Genomic DNA, 22719 nt, shown 5'->3' on the forward strand with positions numbered 1-22719 from the left:
TAAACTTGAGAGAAAATGTCTAGCATATATACACACACTGTACATTATGCACTACTATAAAAGAGCATACAAAGAGCATCCAAATCTTCCTACCCATCCTTCTGTACCCCACTGAATAATTTGTTTTCCATGTCTCCATAGCACAAGCTGCAAAGCAAGGTTGACAAAAGGGAGCCTTGTGGAATTCCAGAGCACTGTAAGTAGTAACTACAAAAGAATAAAAAAAAAAAAAAAAAAAAGCAATCAGAACATGCAACAAGAAGATTTCAATAGCCATTAAACATTTTTTTTTCAAGTATAACGTATATTTCAATAATAAATATGCTGAAAGCTTGCTAGTTAACCTGACCTAAATTTTTTTTTCTTTCCCCTAAGAATCTAGATATGGCTCTAAAAGTTAAGTTTAGCAGTAGGAAAACAAACAAAAAAAACAACTAAAGCACATTTTTCTTTCTTATTAACAAAGTCCAGTAGACAACTGTCATTAAATAAAAGGAATTTACAACTGATCTCAAACCACAAAGCCTTTTCTCCTTTATAAAAAGAAGCTGTGGTGGCACACCTCATCTAAGCTTTTTAACTCTTTTTGTCATTTCTTGCATAGCTTCAAAACAAGCATTCTTGTACAAGAAAAGTAAAGTACACAACAGATCTTTCAAACTATATTTTTAATTATTATCCAAACAGCTCCTAGTACGTACTCACTAAAAATCCATAGACTGAATCTCAATGTACACCTACAACAGGAATTAAATTCTGGTAGATTTTGATATGGAGAAGTTCTAGCTTTTCTTACAAACAATAGACATCTCCATTGAATTTAAAAATAAATGTTTATCACTATCAAAGCCTGCTAAGTTTTCTTTAAAAAGTTCTTTCAGCCACAGAAGTCAGAATAAGAATGTTTAAACTATATGATATAATTAAAGTCAGGCTGTTTGAGGTGCTTATTCTTGACTTATACCAGCATAGCATGATCTGGCCATGGAAAAGATTCTTTGCGTGCGTGTGTGTGTATACGTGTATATATGTATTGTATTTTATAAATAAATCTCTTTACTTTTAGGAAAATTCCTGATGGTTTAGCCCAATAAAGCATATGAACTGGTTACCTGCATCCCAGCAATTTTTTTGACCTTTACTGTAAACCACGTTTATCTCCTCATTTAACTTGTCAGGCAGTTAATGATAGAAAAGTTAACGCTAGAAAAATTTACAAATGCTCTTCTATTTGCATCCTTGAAACCTTTTTTTCCCCTTCCCTCTATCCTGAGAGTTTAATTATTCTAAAGTTTGTCTTTCAAAAGGAAGAAGCTATTCATCATAATATATCTTACTCTGAGTTTAGAAATAAAAATATTAGTACTTGGTTTCAAGACTTGGTACACATTTGCCACCTAGAGGCAAAATGTAAATAGCAGATCAGCATTTCTAGGAACACCAGAAACCTGTATTACATCCCCCCTCTGTAATAACACCCAACTCCTAATTTGGATTGATGTTTTAGTTCTTGTTGTTCTTACCTTGTATTTTTATTGCAACTTGCCAAATAGCAAGGCCATGCAGAAAAGGTTTTATTTTGCACTACAGGGAAAGGACTAACAATGCTTTTGCATGATTGCTTGGATGTTCCCTTCCTTCCGGTCACCTCTGTGGATCTCAACTTTTTTTTTAAAAGTATTTTTCTTTTGAACTATAACTGCAGTTTTAAATGAAGGTTATGGATCAACAGAATGATGCATTCTTTGTACAATACCATCATCCACGTGGGAAAGACAAATTTTATTCAAATATAAGTGAGTCCAAACCCTTCCTGCTTTTATAAAGCAGGATAAATAGATTTCAAATTAACACGAAATAAAAATCTTTAGAAGACAGATATTAAAAATTCCCTGACTCAGTTAATGGTATCCCATTTAGCAGAAAAACAACAACAACACTTACTCTTTAAACTATTTTTTTCTTACCTGCGCTCAATTTCCAGGATGTTATTATTTAGCATTTGAAGAAAAAAGTTAAATAGACTGGCACTTGTCTCATTGAAAGTTAAGCTCTAGAAATGGGACAAAACAAAACAAGATTTGTACTTTAGAAGTGTGCTGAAACTAAAAATATAGTATAAACTGAAAAGATGCATATTAACCTTCCTGAAAAGTTAGGCTGTAATAGTCGAGTTAAAATCTCTAGGGTAAGAAACAAAGCAAACACCTAAAGTAAAAGTCTGAATATACACCCTAAAAAGCCACTCACATCCAACAGATGAACAATGGAGGTTTTAGTTGTTTTTTTTTTTTTTTTTTTTTTAGGAGAAAAGCAGTTTTGATTGGTGTTACTTGGGAAGTAGTCAAATATAACATCTAAAACACTTTTTAAAGTGTTTATTATTGTACTATATTACAGCAATATATACCTCCCTCTTTTAGTCACTTCCTATCCAGAGGATCATTCTTTTAACTGCCCTGTTCTTTTTGATTCCACAACTACTGATAAACTCACTTGCCAGTTCTGCTGCAAAATAAATCCTTTGCCCAACATTAGCAATGATCCATGCATGACAGCCAACTCAGTATTTATGAAGCCTTCTGTGTTAAAAACATGTAATAAAAGCTTCATTTAGAGCACTTTAACAATGATTTAGATCCCTTTAACAACGATTGCACAAGAACTTAAACAAAACAACTCCCTATGTGCATAGATTAATCATCTGACAAACGCACCCAGTTTTTGAAAGTTATGTGAGAACACTGTATTGAAATGCTATCACAATGTATTCAGGGCATGGAGATCCATGCTGGCATGGCATTTTTCTCTTAACACTTTTTTATTTTTTAAATCTCACGCACACATATGAAAAAGACAGCTGCTGTTCATTTAATACCTAACATCTAATTTAGATGTCCACTGGAAGGAGAACGAAACAAAATACACATCATGCATACAGCTGGTTTTCATTTTCATCCACGTACTCATTAGACTCTCTGTATTTTGCAGGATCTTGGAACTGTGCACCACTCACACTGTACACTCTAGCCCTACATAGATTGTACACTACCATTTTACTTGTATGTTAGAAGCACTAATTACTCTACTTCATAATTCTCCACTGGCAAGTGAGGACAAATTTGACAGAGTAGCCTGTGAGGAAGAAAACGGTCTGCTCATCTGGGGCTCAGGATGAGCCCCTTATTTTAAAGGGTCTCTTTAAAATAAGCTGATTTTTTAAAGTCATTTTTCTGTTAAGTGAAGTTTGCTATTCAGGGTGCCACATCAGGGTGCCCTTAGTTGCTTTGCTTAGAATACACTTTTCAGTTTCCTATTTCTGTACCTTTTGGACAATGCATGCACTGAAGCCTTTCTTTATTTCATTTGAAAATTCTTGCAACAAGAAATGAAATTCAATAGGAAAGAAAAAAAGAAAACGATGGTTTAAATAGAACAGAACAGGACAGAAATGAGAAAATCCGGGAGAAATCCAGAATGACATTTTGTCAGGGTTCTTGCCTCAGGCATCACTTACACTGAAAGCCTGTTGGAAACATCGCATTTTTCTATGGAAAGTGCTTGGTAACCACAAGACAGGTCATGTCACCACACAATATGTACATTCATTTAAACAAGCAAACAAAAAGAAACCCTAAATCCTCCTCTGCTACTTCTGTAGCTTTCCCTTCCAGATGAACAGAAGCCTCCTAATATTTACCTGTTCAACTATTATTGCATCTCGCAATGAGGTACTCTCATGAAGCCGGGACACAAACTGCTTCATGTCTGGCATAAAATCCTTGAAAGTAGAAACCTGTATATTAAATAAATAAATGACAAAAGCAAAATAGAAGATTCATTAGCAGACAGAATGTATTCAGTGAAGATCAAAGACCCACTCTTACTGCATTGTTTTAATCTAACAGATCTGTTACTGTTAAAACGAAATTTCTCCCTCGTGTCTCTCTGTTCCCACAACACATTTTTCTTTATTTATTCTTAGTAACACTGAAGCATAAAAAGCAGTTTTGTTCCCTCCAGAAAATTTCCAACAGTATTAAAATGTTTTATGAAGTAATTACCTATTTCAAGTTTAGACACACACACAAAAAAAAAAAAGCTATAAACAAACATATTCTTTGGACAGAAACATATTAATAGCAGCATGTAGAAGAAAGTAGCAAGTCATACATGTCTCCTATATAACTTCCTGGTTTTTCCACTTCCAGTGATCATAACCACTGCATAGCGCCGTATGCAGTAGACAGTTTTTTTCTCAGGTTTTAAGACCTGTGAAATCACTTCCACAAGTTTATCGTGAGGAATGCTATCAAAAGCCCTGGACACATCGGCCTGAAACAGAAGAAATAGCTTCCATTATGCTCTGTACCTTATGTTCCATATTCACCAATATCACCATAAATGTTGTGTTAGTACAGAAAAAAAAGTTACTGTTGTAGTATACAAACATGGCTGAAGCAACATGTAGGAGTGAAAATACATCATTATTTCCAAATGTGTGACAAAGCAAACACATTCCTTAACTGAAGATACTTTCCTCAGCCATCAGTGAGTTTTCCCTTGCAATGGATAACCATCAATTTCAGAATAATCCTCATTATTAGCAGAAGGTAGAGCAGGTCCTACGCTCATCTGTACTGCGCAGCACTTCTTTCGTGATTAAATACCAGTGGAGATGAAAGGTAACATACTGAAAGTTGCACACACAGCCCTAAAACTTACACTTAGCTTTCAATCATTTAACTGAAGTTTACTGCTAACATTTTTATATGTTTAGATATTTTAAGAAACCTTCCTCTCCATACAGTCGTGAAGATGACATCTTACAGGCTCCTGGAAAGCTGAAAACCTAGATGTTTTGCCTCTTCTAAATCTCATATTGCCATCTTAACTTTGCCTTTTCTTGTCATTGTCACAATTCAAAACCTTCTGAAGAAGCAAAAAACATAAAAGAACTATGTCAATAAGATGATTTTTTCGTTTGAAAGTTAATGAGACAATTTCTGAAAATAGTTTTAGGACATGACACCTGGAAGAGAAGCCTCACTATATTATCATAGGTCTGTATAGTTTTATGTAAGTCACACCAACTCAAAGCTACGCAACTTTTTGTGCTTCAGCTAGTCATTATTTAACACAAGTGTTAATTAAAAAAATAATCTTCAAATAACGAGACGTGACAAGCACTCATTTTTTTCAAGCAGGAGAGTAAATTTGCTGGAGAGACACTAGAGTTAGGGTGTTTATTTTTAACAGACACTGATTGTATGGAGAGAAAAGACACAAGACACTGAATTTATTCAAATACGTACATCTAATCCTTCCCGTTTTTCATTTGAGAAAATGTCCCTAAAATCCTATTCAACTTTACATTTTTGTCCCATTTTTGTACTTAAATGTAACTGCAGAAACAGTGTGTGTCCAGAAGCGAGAACTGTTACATGACAGAAAGATGAGTAGAAAAATATCAAAGGAAGCACTACTGCAGGAGAAACAAAGCAAGCAATCTATATTAAGTATGCACAAAAACTGACATAAAAAGTAATAATAATTATGCACTTACATCACAGCTATTCTCCGTTGTTAAAGGTCTGCACTAGTTGACTCATAAAATTAGGTTGAATACTGGATTAGAAGAGGCATACCTTTACATAGTAGAAATGAGGAATTTCACCATCTGATTTAAGAACCTTTTTAACAAACGTCTTCCATGTCTTGTAGATATCATCTCTCCCAAACACTGAAGAGCCGATGTAACTGGTGTTTATAGTTCGTTCATAATTTAACACACTAAATAGATTTTTAAGTTGCATGTTGTAGTGATTCATCTAAAGAGACGAAAAAGAATCACCCTGAAGCGGGTTGAAAAATTCTAAATTCCGTGCAATACAGACATTTCTCGTTTAGATGAAATGAGAGGGAATTTGTGTATTTACTGAACTTTTTTGGTCAAATACAGTCTTCAGAAAGCCTGAATATAGTGGTAGTAACTACTTGGAAGTGACAAAACAGACTTAGGGATGTTTTGGGGGATACATTTAAATTCTTTTTTTTTTTCTGTACTTAACTCCTGGCAAACAAGGTCTAACAGTCATGTACATAAATGGATGGATTTCAGCAATAAAACCAACACCAATTATAAGGTAACTTTTCTTAATTATCATCCATTCTCTCTCCTGGAGATTACCAGCACCACAACAAGAACATGTTCCTAAGACTTTAAGCTAAATCCATCTGCATCATCTGTTGAGCCTTTGGAGACAATTTATGTGGGTACTTTAGCAAAAAATTTAACTCTCTCAGATATGGGAATAGTGAAATACTAATTTAAGATGAAAAAAGTAAAAAATAAAAATAAAAATAACTGCACACTTGCATACTAATGAATGTTTATAACTTAGGAGAAGTCCTCCAAATTGCATGCACAGAATATAAAAGGTTTCTTAATCTCAATGGTAGTATCGTGATCATGACACAAATGCACTGAAATTACTACACATGGAAGCTTAACAATTCATCTGAAGAAATTTACTTTTGCACTGAAAAAAATCAATTAGAGGTGTCAGTGAAAAGCTGGAAAAGCTAAAGCACACCAAAAATATTTAGTGTGTTCCTGTGTCGTGGTTTAACCCGGCCGGCAGCTAAACACCACACAGCCGTTCGCTCACCCTCCCCACTCCCTCTCTGGGACAGGGGAGAGAAATGGAAAGTGAAGCCCGTGAGTTGAGATAAAGACAGTTTAATAAGACAGGAAAATAATAATAACAAAAATAATAATAACAGTAATAATAATACAATGGTGATAATAGGAAAGTAATAATAATGTGTACAAACAAGTGATGCACAATGCAATTGCTCACCACCCGCTGACCGATGCCCAGCCTAACCCCGAGCAGTCCGGCCCCCTCCCCCGGCTAGCCACCCCTATATATTGTTTAGCATGACGTCAGATGGTATGGAATACCCCTTTGGCTAGTTCGGGTCACCTGTCCTGGGTCTGTCCCCTCCCAGCTCTTACTGCAACCCCAGCCTGCCTGTTGGCAGGACAGAGCAAAAGGCTGAGATGTCCTTGGCTTGGTATAAGCACTGCTCTGCAACAATTAAAACATCGGGGTGTTATCAGCACTCTTCTCATCCTAAGCCAAAACAGAGCATTCCACCAGCTACTAGAAAGAAAATCAACTCTGTTCTAACTGAAACCAGGACATCCTGTCACTGACTGCAGAACATGATCCAACTTCACTGTTTTGCATAAGGTACGTAGTTATGTTAATTCATTGGCTGATCTTGCAAAATATTTTTGACTAGTCCATAAAAAAAAAGACAGCTGAAATTTAAGACATCTTCCTGAATCCAGTGATTCTGGATTTCAGTGATTCCTGAAATTTTGTTCTCTCTTTTCTGGCATAGGGCGTGTTCCTAAGAAAAAACAGCCAGAAGGGTAGAGATATAGCTCAAAGATAAATAGAAGCAGCAAGAACAAATTATCAGAAGTTCCTCTTTTCTTTCTTAATGAGTGGGTCCCAAATGGTTGCTTTAACACCTTTTCACTAAACTGATGGCCATATGGGTGCGTGTGGGTAAATCAGTAAAGGACAAATGAGGCTTTAGAGTTCAAAACCTAGCCTGAACGAGGCCTGAGAGACTTGGAGTCACAGTATTCACAGTGGCTTCTTGCTTTAATGCTGGCAGGAATTGCATCCAGTCTCTCAACTTCCCAGAACAAATCTAATCCACAGAGCTATCAACATCTTTGCAAAACCTGAGGGTCTGCTAGAATATCTGCAGAATTAAGTAAAAAAATTACATACTCTCAAATTGAACAGATCACTAAGAATCCTCCCCACATCCAGTGCTTCAGGCTTCCCATTAAATATTTATGTGTATATATAGAAATACATATATACACATACACACACACAAAGATTCAAACAGAAAGGGAAGAAGGATGAAAAGAAATTACATAAAACCCTTAAATCAAAACAAAATATACACTGATCTGAGGACAAACTCACAGAACTGGACTTATTTCACCATGTTTTTTTTGCAGCCAAGTTTGAGAGCTGCCCAAGAGCCAGAAGTTGATTTGCTGGATATTTGAAAGGTTATCACTTGACAATTCATCTTGACGCATTCCAGTGCCAAGCTATGGCAGCTGGCAAAGTCTACCCCTACAATTCCAGACTGGTTTGCAAATTCCAAAGCCAGGAACACTGTCAGATAGAAAGAACCTGAAGCTGGTCTTCCTCCTACACTTTAAACGCCTGGAGAAAACCGGAGAGTAGAGAATAGCTGGATATGGGACAGGATGAAAAACTGGAACAGACTGCAAGATAAGAGGCCATGACAGAAACAAACTGTGCGGCCATGAAAGTTTTGGAAAAAAAAGAAACAAACAAACAAAAAACCACACTACTTCCAGTAGGTTGTAAGCCCTAAATTGCTGAATATGTTTTGCACAACACACTTTATTTTTGTGTCTGTCTCTGTCTCAGAAGTGACATAACACTATTACAGCCTTTCTTGGATTTATGAAAATCAGAAAATCATTAGCCATGCTTCATGATGTTCTCCTGTGAAGCCACTTGACCAGCTACCACGGTTGACTTTGAACTTTTTTTTTTAGTGCATTCAGCTCTCAGGTCTTCATTTATGCCAGTCTGTTACAGGAGCAACAGAACCTTTTCCAGCACTACAGCCATTCCCAAATTAACCGTGTGCATGCTCTGAAATCTGACAGTGCAATAGCCACAGAAAGACTATGATGAAAGTAACTATTTCAGAGCAGCTTTTAGTTGCTCTCCTGAAAGTACAGTCTGGGATCACACACTGAACTGTGAGTACTAAGTAGCCACTGAACTCTCACCCATCTGAGCAGTGTTTCATCTTGTGCTCTACATGGGACACAGCCTTAAGGAAAAGCAACTAATTAAGTCATGGGAGAGAGTGGAATTGGGCTCCCACTGCATCTTGCAGTTAACTGGCCTGTTGAATGGGTTATTTTGTGAACAGCCATCGACATGCACAATCCGCATTCAGGGAAACCCCAACAGGCCAGACTCATCTGTCCCTCACCCTTACACGGTATCTTTGAGTTTTCTGTCCTTCTACCCCCACGGATGGCCAACATCCACCACAATCAGACACAGTTAGCAAGCTGAGAGAAACAGATGGAAAGAGAAGAGAGAAAACATGCTCACTGGGCAGGCCATGCCACTCTGTTAGCCTCGTCCCCTTCCGGCAGGCTTACAAGCAGAAATATGCAGTTCTGGAGTTGGAGGGTAATGAAAATTAAGCAAATTAAGGGAATTAAGGGAAAGGAGAAGCTATGCTCAGTTGCAATGGGTAGGCACATTCTGTCCTTCTGATTTCAGTGTCTCAGTTCACCACCAGTTTTATATTAACGACAACACAAAAACCAACTCACGTCTAACAAACCCACATAAAACAATCAGAAAAATAAACACCTTCTTTGCTCTGCTTTCCTTGCTCAACGTTTGTGCTTCAACAACACCGCTCATTCTGACGATGGGTCTTAGTCCACTGACTTTGGGAATGAAACGGAGCTTTGATGCCATCGGAAGGTATTTTTTTTGATGGATCGCTTCCATCTCCTCTGCAGTTAAAGGACGTAGCTGTACTTTGGAAAAATGCTTTCTAAAATACAAATACGCATTGAGTGTAAGCAATAGGGAATGCAATAAAAGTTAAAACGTTTCATCTCTTAATGGTAATTGAACCCAGACATTTTACTAAGAAGATAATCACAAATTTCCAATGAAACTGCCATGGAAATCTGAATTTCCGAACAGTCCCATGGTTATCTTAATGACAATGAAATATAATAATAAAAGAGCATATATTTCTTCGTGAAGAAGATTAAGGTAACAAAAAAACAAACACACCTAAATTAACACAAAGATTTATCCACAAATCAGGCAAGTATATTTGAACGTTATGATTTTTTTTATAATATAAAGCTACAGACAGACATTTTACATGGTTTCAAAAGCTTGAAAGATATAAACCAAGTTGAATAGGACTTTTTGAATACTGTGTAAAGAGAGACCCATGGCAGGACTTACACAGTGTAATCAGCTGTTCTACTCCTGACATTTAGGAGACCTACTACCTATTAAAAGATATTGAGAACTGAGATACTAGATAAAAAAATGAGGGCAAAAATGAGGGTAACAGGATTCAAAAGAACTGACCTGATGAGCAGGCATCAGCTAAAAGTAACCAGCAGAAAACAATAAAGAAGTGAAGACTCCCAAGTCACAAATTTATCTTACTGGGAAATGTGCTTGCCCCTCACAGCCACCCCCTCAGGATTTACAGCTCGGCGTAGCTTAATCCAAACCAATACTCTCCTCCCATGCAGTAAGGCAGGAAAAGGAGGTGGCACAACAACCTTGCTTTTACTTAAGATGGTTAAAGTGCCCTATCTGCCACAAAAAAAAAAAAAAAAAAAAAAAAAAAAAAAGACTTGGATCAGTGTCCTACACTGCTTGCATTGTTTAGAAGGAAAGGATGTGCCATTTCACAAAGCCCTACAGCCCAGTTGTTAGGACACTCCCCTGGGAAGTGAAATGAGAATTCAAATCCCTGAAGAGCAGAGTGAAATGAGAATTCAAATCCCTGAAGAGCAGAGGATGCAACTCTAAATTTGCACTCCCATTTTCTACATCCCACACAAGCCCACAGGCTGCTTTAGCAAAAGGAGGCCATGCTATCACAAAAGATGGTGGATGGATGGTGAAAAACTGGTAAGCATGCTCTAGGAGGCATCCGAGAAACCAAGCATGCAGGTGAAGCACACAAATATTTTTCTCTTGTGCATGCCAACACAACCCACACATAAGTCAGGTGCTCGAGACTGTCAGGGTCTAAGTGATACAGTGCATGCCAAAGGGGACACAGAGGCATCCTGGTCCAGCAAGCTGAGCAAGTGTTTTGGATTTGTATTCAAACTTGGAATAAAATTCCCAAAGTACAGAGGCACTTTGAGAGAGTACATACGATAGCATTAGCTAGATCACCAAGATAAAATAAACAACACCAGTTCAACAGAAACGACCAAATCATCAAACCTTCATCCCTTTGCATTTAAGACACCAGAAAGGAGAAGAAAGAAAAAAAAAAAAAAAAAAAAAAACACCACAAAATCCACCTCTTAAAAATATGACTTCCATTACTGCCTCTGGCCAGTTGTGGAGCTTGATGTCATTTTGCCTGCATCAACACCCACTGCTTATTTCATGGCATTTATGGCAGGGCTGGTGATTTTGAACACACACTGATGTAGTGGCCCCTGAACCATCCCTAGTTCATCCTCACAGCACTGCTAGGGGTTTATCCTCTGAAGAAAACACAATGCAAAGGCAAACCCATGAGTGAAGTCCTGGTCTGTTTCATCCTTCCTCTCTCCTCCAAAGGAGGACAAAAAGAAGTGGGAAGGCATCAGTGGCTATGCCTGGCTTCCTGACAGCAATCTGACCATGAGCAGCTCCAGCTGGAGAGGAGGAAGAACCAGGGACAGCTGCAGAGCAATCAGGGAAACAGCTGAAGCCAGATACTCTTTCCTCCAGGGAAAATGGAAGCAGCTCAACAGCCTGTGGCACTCAATCATCAGAAGCTCCTGAAAATGCGGCTTGGGAATGAGGGGATGGTGCCCAGAGAGTCGAGAAATGGCCAAGGCGACACAGGCAGCCCTGAACAGCTGTTTCCCAGCATCTCTAAATCCCAAATTTTCTCCTCCCATGTGAAAAGGGCAGCTTGCCACCTGTCTGAACGCACTCAGCTGGATCAGTAACCTCATGTTACACAGCACGCTCTGAGAACAGAGTGCTGAAGTGCTGGTTCCTGCTTGGTGGAAATACTCAGGGCAGAAATAGTCATAACCAGGATCAGCCCAGATTAGGGTCCCTTGTGGTCGGAGCACCTTATCCTTATACACTGGGTTTCTTTTTAGGGAGGGGGAGGAAATTGGTGATAGGAAAGAAAGGGCTAAAACCAAAAATTACTCATTTTCTTTTAACCATACACCCCATTAAAAAGAGCATTATACCTAACCCGTAAGATTTATTGCTAGGTGGCACTTTACACAAAAAAAAATTAGCTTGTAAAGTACATTAAAACTACATAAACCACTCATTACAACACTAATGCTGTCAGTCTGAAGACAAGACAAAGTATTCCAGGTTGAAAACTGTGTTCTGCTGCTGTTGTTTAACTTGCTTATATGGGCTGTAACTGCAAACAGCTCCAGGGCCCCATGAAGTGCAAACACACAGGCAAGGCAGTTGCACGGGAGAGATACCAGCGTCAACCTCAAGCAGCACAGAGATTGTAAAAAGAATTACAAATTACCAAAAACCACAGACAAAACTGGAGATCAGCAGACCCCATCAAATGTAAAAGCTGCACCATTTAAAATGGCAGAACACAAGGCATCGGGCGTGCTCATGTCCAGCAGTTCCAGAGCTCTCCTGGACACCAGCAATTTACCATGAAATCCCAAGGGATGTAAACTCTGGAGATATACACGTAATACTGTTCATTAAAGGTGTCTTTTGATTTTCAGTATTTTTAATTCAACTGCTTAAGATTTGGTCTTAAATAAGGTGCTAACTTAAGCACACACACATTTAAGACCAAAAAAAAGCAGCATGGAATTCTACAGCTGCACTAAAAAAAAGAAGCTGCAGCTTTTAAACCCTTCAATCTTATAGTAATTTAAAAAAAAAATCCCCATAAGGCTACTGTCTGAAATAATGGACAGAGTATTGCAGCAGATTTTGTTTTTGTAATTGAAGCAGTTAAAGAAAATACAGTGTTTTTTAAATTAGCTTTCCCAAGGTTACTTTGGGATGCTGCCACTATGCTTTACTGATGGTTAAAAGGCGTGAAAATTTGATGTATCAAAACAAAATCCTCCTCATAATCGATTTTGTTATTGCAAAGGTCTCTGTTCTCCTACCAAAGACATTCCAATTTGCCTAAGTTTTCTCACACAACACATTTATGGATCTACAAGCCATGCATATTACCAATACAGGTTGACTCTTCCTTTGGAAAATTAAGCAAATGGGAGGAGGATAAAGGGGCAGTAAGTAAAAGCAGAGTTGTAACTTTACAGTGCAAAACATGAGACTTCCATACATTTCATTAAAGTTTGATTAGTTTTCTAATTTTACCTAATTCCAATGTCCTGTAACTTGCTCCAAATACACTTTCGGTAGTAGAAGAGCATGTTTTTCTGGAACATGGTCTCAGTGATATAGAAAAATGATCTGAGCAACTCAACAACATACGTATCCATCAGCCAGTATAGGAATTTAGCCAAAATTTCTTCACGGTAACGGTGTTCAGAGGCAGGAACAAAGTGATTACCTTCAACAAACAATTGAAAGGTAGTTATAGCAAATAACTACTTATATTTGTAAATAAATAAATAAATAAAATAAACGGAACACACACACACTCATTTCTTAGCATGAGGTTAATGGAAAGGAAAAAAAAAAAAAAAGCAAGAACAATTCCACAGATGCAGCTCTGATTTTTCACTAGTATTAAATAACATGACCCAAGCTTAACGAATAAAGATGGAAACTAATTAGCAGTGATAAATGGATGCACATAAAACAAATACATGCCACCAGCAGCCCGAAGACTTACTTTCATTGCTTGTGCAAGATCTTTAATGCACAATGACAGGATCATTTTGAAGGGAAGGATAAAATGGAAATAAAGTCTATTAGAATATATATATATGTATTTAATAAATATGCAAAAGAATGAGAATTCTTAGGTATATTGTAAGAATAATTGAGAGAATAGTTGAAAGAATAATTTCCCCTGGGCTGAGCTGGGGAAAGAGGTATTTCAGACAACCTATATAAAACATTGCTGCAGTCAAAAAAAATCAGAGTAAGTCTGTCAGCTCTCATAATATTTAGATGGCATGAAAATTACGAGGCTAGAACATTTCTAGCTGCTATCAAATTTAAGCCCACAGGCTTTTTTTGTGATGTCTAAATGCAGGCAGGCCAAGTGTAGAGTAAAATTCTACCCTACAAATTCTGAATTTTTGCAACTTCTCACTGATACTTTTCTAATTAAAAGTAGAATTTGGCATAATGCAACAGGGTAGTTTAAAGAGACTCTGCAGAAACATCAATTAGCTGCACAGCACAAATCATGATTACTGCACAAATGTGTTAAAAACAGCCAAATTTGGACATGAGAGAGCTGAGGATTAAGACTGAAACTTAACAAAGGGAAATAAATTTCCAGTCCTCTACCCTGCTTGATTTTTGTGCTCTTCGGGGCGGAGACACTTTCATGTATATACGGCACCTACAAAAAGACTGCCACAAAGAGATGAAAGTGTTCACTTCAACAGAAGCCAGAAAACATCAATGAAGAACTCTATGGCTCTTAGAAGATTCAACTGAAAAGTCATAACGTGCAGGCCACAAAATACACAAATTAAATCAGCATGTTAAATAGCTGTACTGGAACTACATCACCAGCTTTCTGATGTTTTGACAGCAGCTGTCAATTCCCTGAACTGTAGTCATGATTTACAAGAAACCACCACCACTTCTTTTGGAAAAAAAAACTCCTGCAACGCAGCAAAGCAATTAAATGTGCTTTTAAACTTCAGGCACATGGGAGTAGTTTAAAAAAACAATAATAATAAAGTTAAGCTTATGTGTTGCTTTTCCTGGAACCAGACCACTGAGTAAGATGGTATTTTTTTTTTCAAAGGTAAGGCATTCCAAGTAACTCCAAACCCAATGCATTTTTACTGTAAAAACCCTTTTGAAGTATGAAACTCCTCAGCATTTTGAAAAGCACGTTTCTGAGCCAAAGTTTCCGTGTCTGTGTATTTGGAGAATTAGCAGTTTCTTATAGACGTGTACCTCCCCGACTTTTGACATCAGGTCTCAAATATCAGGCTTTATTTTCCTCCTTCATTACGGAGGACCTGGAGTAATTTCAGAACCCAACTGCACCTTTCTAAAAAGGAATACCGTTTTCATCCCTCGTTGCTGCAGGATCCGAGTATATTGCCAGGTAGGAATAAATTCTGTAAATGCAGCAGTTAAGGAAGTGCACTCCACATTTCACAGATGGAGAACAGAATGTGATAAATGTAAACAGAAATAAATTACAATATGAGATCCCGCAGCAATCAATCACAAAATCACAGCTTCAGCCCAGAATTATGTCCTAGGACAGTGGCTTCAGAAAGGCTTCTTCAGGGAAGCAAAATTTACCTCTCACCACCTGCAATGACTGGACAGGAGGGATTCATACAGAACTCAGGGCAATCAGCTGGCACTTCCACCCTCCTGGGAAGGTGGCCAGCCCTGATGACAGCTGCACCACCACCTGAAAGCTGTGATTAATAAGGGTCTCCTGTTCCCAGAGGAGGACTCTAAAAAGGTAACTGATGGTGGGCAACCACGGGCATTGCCTAGGTCCCATACCCACGTCTTTTTCACAAGGTAGATGTGAGGGAGAAAAAAAAATGCTGTGGGATGATGGTTTACTCCCAGATACACGTGACTCTACAGGCATCTGGATTTGCTTTTAGCACTTTTTTATCACTTATAGTAATGAAAAGGCAGACTGCATTTGCTCCTTACATGCTTAGGTGACAGTTATTGCTAATTTGGGGAGCAGAAGGGAAGGAGTTTTGCTGAAGGTCCAGGTTCTAAATTCTAGTTTCTGTCCAAAACTGTCATCCAATTAAACACAAACGAAAATAATGAAAACTTACGTTTTCAGCACACAGAAGGCAGGTCTAAGTATTTCTCCACCATCAGTTAATGGCAAACACTATGAGGTTTGCTCTTGCAGCTCCATCAACAGATACTAATAAGCAGTGAACCCAATGACTCCGCGCCCAGATTCAATGCCCTCCCCTCTGCACCTTAGACCTGACCAGCCACCCGACCCCCCAACCCTTAATTTTGCAAGGTTAAGTACCTTTGGCCAGACGAAGCCACATGCAGTCATTTACTCTCATCTTCCACATCAACACCTGCAAGGAAAGCTTAGCATACTTCCCCATGGAAATGAACGCTTTCACGTTCTTGAAGAACTGGCGCTTGTTGTGGTTTGAACCCCAGAGCTCGGCGGGGATCACCCGCTCCACACACTCCCTCACAAAGAGGTACACCTGGAAGTGGCTGCAGTGCTCCTTGAGAAGCTCCCTGAGGACTGAATCAGACGCCTCTGCAGGGATCTGCTCCTCACCCCCTGGCTCCCCACACGCAGATGCTGCGAGAGGAGCGCGTACGCTGCTGGGCACGTTGGTGTGACCAGATTCGCATCTGCTGCTTGCCACACGCTCAGCAGGCTCCTTCCCAAGCTGTTCTGCTTGCTTGCGAGCCTCTGCTTGCCCAGGCAAAGGTGCCCGACTGAGCAGCTTGGCTTTTCCCAAAATGGCATCAGATATCCGAAGAGGGCAATTTTGTCTCAAGAAAGCTACGTAAGGAAACTTTCCATGATTCTTTAAGAGTTTTTGAAACATACTTCTCATTCTCCAGAAGCGTTTGGGAAGCTTCTTCTTTCTCCATTTTTTCTGTGGCAGACCTTGGTTGCGCTTTTGCCCAAACGGATTTGGGCTTAAGAATATTGTTTCTATTAGCCGCTTTACACCTGCCTCACTACCCTTCAGGCGATTCAATAGGAAGGATTTTGAGAAACGTTCCCCCCAGTACCTGCGAGAATACAGAAGAAACTTCCTGTCAATGTATATTGTAGATGGCAAAACCCTATTTGGTACCTCCTCTGCCAGATGAGCTAGGGGACTTTCCTGCTTTTTGTGTCCTGAAGAACTACTTTCCGCCGGTTCGATTGGTATCCAATCCAACCGAGGTATAGGCCTGCGTGTCTCTACTCCCTTCCTGCTGGATCCTGCTTGCATTTCAATGCTGGGCTTTAAATGTCTGTTACTCTCAGCTCCTTGCAGGAAAGAGCTTTTGTCTGCCACAGACTTCTTCCCGTGATGAGAATTGTGAACTAAAGAAGGACGAGACATATCACTGTTACTTCTTTGAGAAATGTTTTTTTCTTTAATAAGACTTACAGAACGTGATGCTACACAGCCAGTTCCATACCTCTTGGGAATGCTCTGGTTTACATTAGGAGCGGTATTACAAGCCTGTTCCTCCCTCTCTTTCTCTTCTAATCTTGCTCTCTTAGCCGTGACTTCCAGTTGTTCCCTAGCAAGCTTCCTTTTTAAGGATGGTGCTGTAGCTGACAAACCTACATTGGAGCTACTCTGTTTTTCCAGAGCAGCGGACCCTAGGCTTTGTATAGTATTGCTGGTTTTATTTCTCATGCTGGAGACATTAGCTTCAAGTCTTTGCCTGCGTTTCGACTGACGTGACTTTGAAAGATACTGTCTGTGAAACATTAGCCTTTTCTGTGTATACTTAAACAAGCTACTACATTTGTGCTTTGAAAGCCGTTGTTTAACAAACGCTGAGGCTGATTCTACATTTTGTGAAATAAGTTCATAAATTGGTTGCCCACAGACTTGGTAACAGTTACTAGGGGGAACCAGCATAAAGATCGCACAGTGTTCCAATAAATACATCATCACGTCATCCCCGATCCTGCTCAGCAGCGTTTCCCAGAGGCCACTGATCCGCATGGTTTCTGTTGCGGTGTTGGGCAGGTAGCTGTACACGTTTGAGAGCGGCATGATTTGGAAGTGAGAACTGTTTTCATCCAGCAGGGAGTATCCATACGTGAGGATGTTCTTCTTCTTTTTCCCACACAGCCTCTGCATGACTCTTGAGATGACTTCGCTCTGACTAGATAACTGAAGAAAGAAAGAAAAAAAAAAAAGGAAGATTAGTTTTTAATCAACAACTCTTCTACAAATGACGGCACGTGCTTTAAATAGCCAGGCACGCCAAACGCACGCAGCCCCCAGCCTTCAGCTTCAGGTTAAACCTTTTCAAAGGAGCGTTTCCGATTCGCAAGCACAAGACTGAAGTCTACGGCAAGGTGTTTACGTACAGCCACCTGAGGCGACTGCTTTCAGGAAGTCTTTTTAATGCCTGCCCTTTTGATCCTGGCTTTCGTGCCCAGGAAGCACCTGACACTTTGCCTCTTTGCGCTCTCAGCAGCCCAGGCTCAGGGCTTTCAGCTCTCTCTGCCCCTAACCCTGCGCTGGCGCAGGCTCTACCACCAGGGCTGCGGCCTGCGCTTCCTTTTACGCAAAAATAAAGGAGTTTTAGCAAAACAACCCAGCTCACAGCTTCACAAAAACACCCCACGGCCGGGCACGGACCGCACCGCGCCGCCCCGCTCGGCAGCGCGGCTCTGCTCACCCCCGCGGTGCCTCCCAGCACTTTGCTCCTCTCCCAACCACTTCTCCTGCCCCAAGCACCGATTTATGAAACACTCAAGGGCAGAAAAGCGGCCTTTCTCCTTCCTAGCTGCCCCGCGGAGCCATGCTTTGCTCTTCCACACCCAACCCCACAGCAGGGGCAGGAGGCGCCCCATTCCCCGGGGCAGCCCCGCACCTCACCCCCTGCCTCCCCCCCATACCTGCTCCAAGCTGAAGGGCCGGGGGATGTCGCGGGCGCCGTGGGGGACACACACCACGCACTGGGACACGAAGGTGCGGTAGCAGGCGGCGTCGTCGTCCCGCACCACCTCGGCTTCCTCGGCGCCGCTCTCCCCCAGCCCCCGGACGAAGGTCTCCAGCGGGGCCGCCTGCGCGTAGCAGTCCCGCAGGGCGCCCAGCACGGCGCCGAAGGGCTCCGCGCCCGCCATGTTGCGGTGGGGACGCCCGCCACCAGTGCCACCAGTACCACCAGTGCCACCAGCACCGCCATCACCAGCACCACCACCACCACCAGCAGCAGCAGCACCTGGGGCGGCCGCCGCCGCTCCCCTCCCTTCGCCCTCCCGCCTGCCCTCCTCCATCGCCGCCCCCCTTCGCGCTCCCCCGGACGGAGGGCTACGGCCGGACGCCAGCTTTTTAAAGAAGGCGTAGCGTGGAAAAAAAAAAAATAATAAAAATAAATAAATTAAGAACGCCCTCTCTTCACAAAGGAGCCCCCCGGGCGGCGTGCTGCGCTGCCCCAGCGTGGTCGAGGAGAGGCGGAGGCCGGGGCGGGGCGGGTCGGGTCGGGTCCCGGAGGGATGGAGGCTGCTGTCCAGCTCCCCAGTGCCTCCCTCCACCCTGCCTTCCCCCACAGGCACCAGCACTGGCTTTCCTGCCTGCCTTCCTTCCTCCAGCACCGGCCTCCCGACCCCCGGTCTGAGGGGAGATATTGTGGGGAGACACTGTGGCGAGATGCTCAGGGAGGATGCTGAGGGAACTGCTGAGGGAAATGCGCTCCCTCAGTGATTTCTCTCCTTCTGTGCCCAACAGGCACATCATCACAGCCATTCTCTCCCTCAGGAGGCTGAGGGACCCCTGGAAGAGATGTGTGCTTTCCAAAGCATCCAAGGGTGCCGTGGAAATGTGCTGCGAGCACCGCGCGTGGCAGGGTGGGTGCAGCAGACCATGGTCGACACGGGAGGTTGCGAGGCAGGAAACCAGCCCTGGTTTCGGTACAAACGCGTGTCTGGCACAACGTCTGGCCAGGCACTTCGGCTTTGATTTCTCAAGCGGCTAAGTGGCGTCTTCTTGGTGAATAATTCATGCTGCGTGTCTTGGGGATTGCCTGAGCTACAGTCGACATGGGTGTTGAAGACCAAGTTTTTGATTGAGTCTTGCTAGTGTATTAAGGTAGATTTCCTGTGGATGAAATCAGGAGGATTCACATCCAAGGAACCCCTCTTAGGATCTGCACTTGGTAGAGGGTCTGTCTGAAATTAGAGTAATTGTAGAAGAGGTTATGATGGAGATGAGCAGAGTAAACCCTAAAAGCAACCAAATGGCTGGTCCCGGGGTCTTGTCAAACTCTGGAATGAAAGATCTGAATTGCTCATGGTAACGTAACCTACTCAAAACTTTTCTTGGTATCTAAAGGCTTCACGGTGACAATATTCACACAAAACCTTAAAGGAGGGTTGCGGTGGAGTTCTGGAGAACTGCAGGTCTCTAAGCCTGATGCTTATTTCATGTAAAGTAGTAGAAATAACAGAATATATGACTAGTAGACGCTGGGAGAAATGCCAGTTGATTAGTCAATGTTGGTGCTATTAAAAGGAAGTCCTGCCTTAGAAAACTCTTGGTGCTCTATGAAGGGTTGAGAAGACATGGAAATTACAGTGATCTGGTTGGTATATTTTACCTGAATTTCCAAAAGCCTTTGTAAGGAAATGTTGTAAAAGAAGAGAAAATAAAAAAATAAATAAAATAAAATAAAATAAAATAAAATAAAATAAAATAAAATAAAATAAAATAAAATAAAATAAAATAAAATAAAATAAAATAAAATAAAATAAAATAAACCAAAACACTAAAAAGGAAGGTGCTGATATGGATATATTACTGTTTAAAAGGTAAGATACAGAGGTAAGGATAAATGGTCAGTTCTTTCAACCGAAGCAGGTCACTGCTAAAGTTTCATGTCAGTCAGCACTGCATAACTTTCATAAATGATAACCCAGAAATACTGTATGTAAGTGGTAAGCAGTAAGATTTGCTGATGGGATGAAGTTATTTAAAGTAGCAGGGACACAAGCAGATTAGAAAAGTGTAGAAGAACATCACAAGACTAAGTGATTGAGAAATTACATGGCAGATGAAATTAAATGCTGTTAAATCTAGTGTGGTGTAGAGGTGAAATGCACTTCTAGGTTTGTATGTAAACTGGTGGGATCTGAGCTGGTCGGTACCACTCAGGAGTGAGATCCTGAGGTTCCATAAAAGAAGTCAACATTGCACTCAGCAGCAGACAAAAAACAAACAAACAACAAAAACAAACAAACAACAAAAACAAACAAACACAAAAACTAAGGAATGATAGGACACCATTATGCCATTGCATTGGAAGGGCAACAAGCCGCTGGTATGTAAGGAATTTGGGCGGCTATTGCTTGTCATTAGTATTGTTGACAGCAGCAGAGTGCAGAGTAAATTTAGTCAAGTCTTGGGCTGCAGTGTGAACTCCCAGTAACCTGAATGTGGTATGTAGTGGTGATTGAGCAGCTCTGAGAGGCATTGTGCTAGGGTTGGATGGGGACAGGGGGACTGCTGACCGGGAACTGCGCTGGATGAGAGCCATAACCAGCAGGTAAAAGAAACCATTCCACCCCACAACAAAGAACTGCCGATGTGATAGAGTGTGGTGTACATGTGCCAGCAACTGATGGGACTATAGCTGATGAAGCAAAGTTTGTACGGGTATAAGAACCCAGAGGAAGCGTCGAGCAGGTCCATTCTTGGAGGTACCCAGCATGAGCTGATCTACAGATACCCTTAAATTCTCACTGCTTTAAACAAGAGACGACTTCACGAGTGAATTCCAGATGCCTGGGGATAACCACACTGCTAGGGGAAACAACAGGATCCCCTAACAGCATAAATTCATGGTTCACCTACACCTTGAATGCAGTTGTGCTCTTCTGGCCTCTGTGTCTCACAAGGAATTAGAAGAAGTTCAAAGAGGGACAGTCAAATGTGTGGGACAGTGGGCATGAAGATGAGAAGGACCACCTGTGAGGTCTTGGTAGTTAGCGTGTCCTTGAAAAGGTGAGTATTGGCCCACACCTTTCACTTTGGGGGTCTTCCTTGGGAGGTGCAGCCCAGGACCAATGTACAAGGGAGCAGTGGGACTGTGGTGGTACCACAGCTGAGAACATGCTGGTTGCAGGGGAGGTTACAACTCTTTGTCCCTATGCTCCGGCAGCAGCAGAACCATGTTGTCAAAGCTGGTTGACATGCACGTGGGAGATGGTTGTGGGTATTGCTGAGTTTCTGAGGAGGTCTTTGGGCCATCATTTACCTTGACCCTTTCTACCAACTGTTGGTAAGTGCCTAAGTAGGTGATGCCTCCTGCTGATGCCTTCTTGGTGACAATGACTACAGCAGGGTTGTGTTTTTTTTTTGCGGGGAGAAAGGGAGAAGAGGAATACTAATGTGGCCAAACTAACAAGGTCTCTTTTCTCCTATTTCTTTCCATAGGTACCGTCCTGCTTTTCTGTGTGTCTACGATTGCTCCAAAGAGAGAATTCAGGAAAGAGATGGGGAAAGTAACATGGAATAGAAGTTATTTTTAGGAGGATGAATTAGGAAAAGAGTAGAATCATAGAGTCATGAACAGAGTGAAGAACAGAATCATTAGTCTCTTCCAGCTAAAGCTAAAGCTGGAAGAGATCTATGGAGGTGTCTTAGTGCCATGTCTTACCAGGTTTTAAATATCTCAAAGGATGGAGACACCACTACCTTTCTGCTCAAACTTGTCCAGTGTTTTACCACCCAAAGAGTAAAAGGATTATTTTTGTATGTTTAAGTATAATTTCCTGGGCTCACTACCTCTTTTTCCTGTCCCTGGATACCACTGAGAAGAGTTTGGGCCCGTCGTGTTTACATTAGCTATTTATATACTTTGATAAGATCTCCCCTGAGCCTTTCCTTCTTGAAGCTAGACAATCCCAGCTACCTCAGCACCTGTATCAGATACTCCACTTGCTTAATCATCTTAGTGGCCTGCAGTGGCATGTTCTAGGCTCACTCCAGTATAACTATCACCCTTGTACTGGGGAACCCAGATCTGAATGAAT

At 41.2% G+C, this 22719-nt stretch overlaps 1 protein-coding gene across 2 annotated transcripts in view; it reads right to left on the minus strand.

The window, feature by feature from the left end:
* TERT (telomerase reverse transcriptase) overlaps positions 1 to 19020 on the minus strand; it is a 30122-nt gene extending 11102 nt beyond the window's left edge. Inside the window, exons 1-9 of one of the 2 annotated variants that reach the window (XR_014690578.1) lie at positions 18586 to 19020; positions 16006 to 17851; positions 13203 to 13398; positions 9471 to 9660; positions 5649 to 5831; positions 4174 to 4335; positions 3701 to 3796; positions 1968 to 2053; positions 94 to 207 (exon numbers count right to left, since the gene is read on the minus strand). Coding sequence is in view for 1 of the 2 variants with exons in the window: in XM_084511849.1 (XP_084367975.1) it covers positions 94 to 207; positions 1968 to 2053; positions 3701 to 3796; positions 4174 to 4335; positions 5649 to 5831; positions 9471 to 9660; positions 13203 to 13398; positions 16006 to 17851; positions 18586 to 18966 (3254 nt within the window). In the remaining variant the exon portion in view is untranslated. The remainder of the gene's footprint in view (positions 1 to 93; positions 208 to 1967; positions 2054 to 3700; positions 3797 to 4173; positions 4336 to 5648; positions 5832 to 9470; positions 9661 to 13202; positions 13399 to 16005; positions 17852 to 18585) is intronic. The other variant, XM_084511849.1, reaches the window with a different exon arrangement.
* Between the last annotated feature and the right edge of the window lie 3699 nt (positions 19021 to 22719).

This window comes from Aythya ferina (genome assembly GCF_964211825.1).
Source record: "Aythya ferina genome assembly, chromosome: 2".
Taxonomy (NCBI): domain Eukaryota; kingdom Metazoa; phylum Chordata; class Aves; order Anseriformes; family Anatidae; genus Aythya; species Aythya ferina.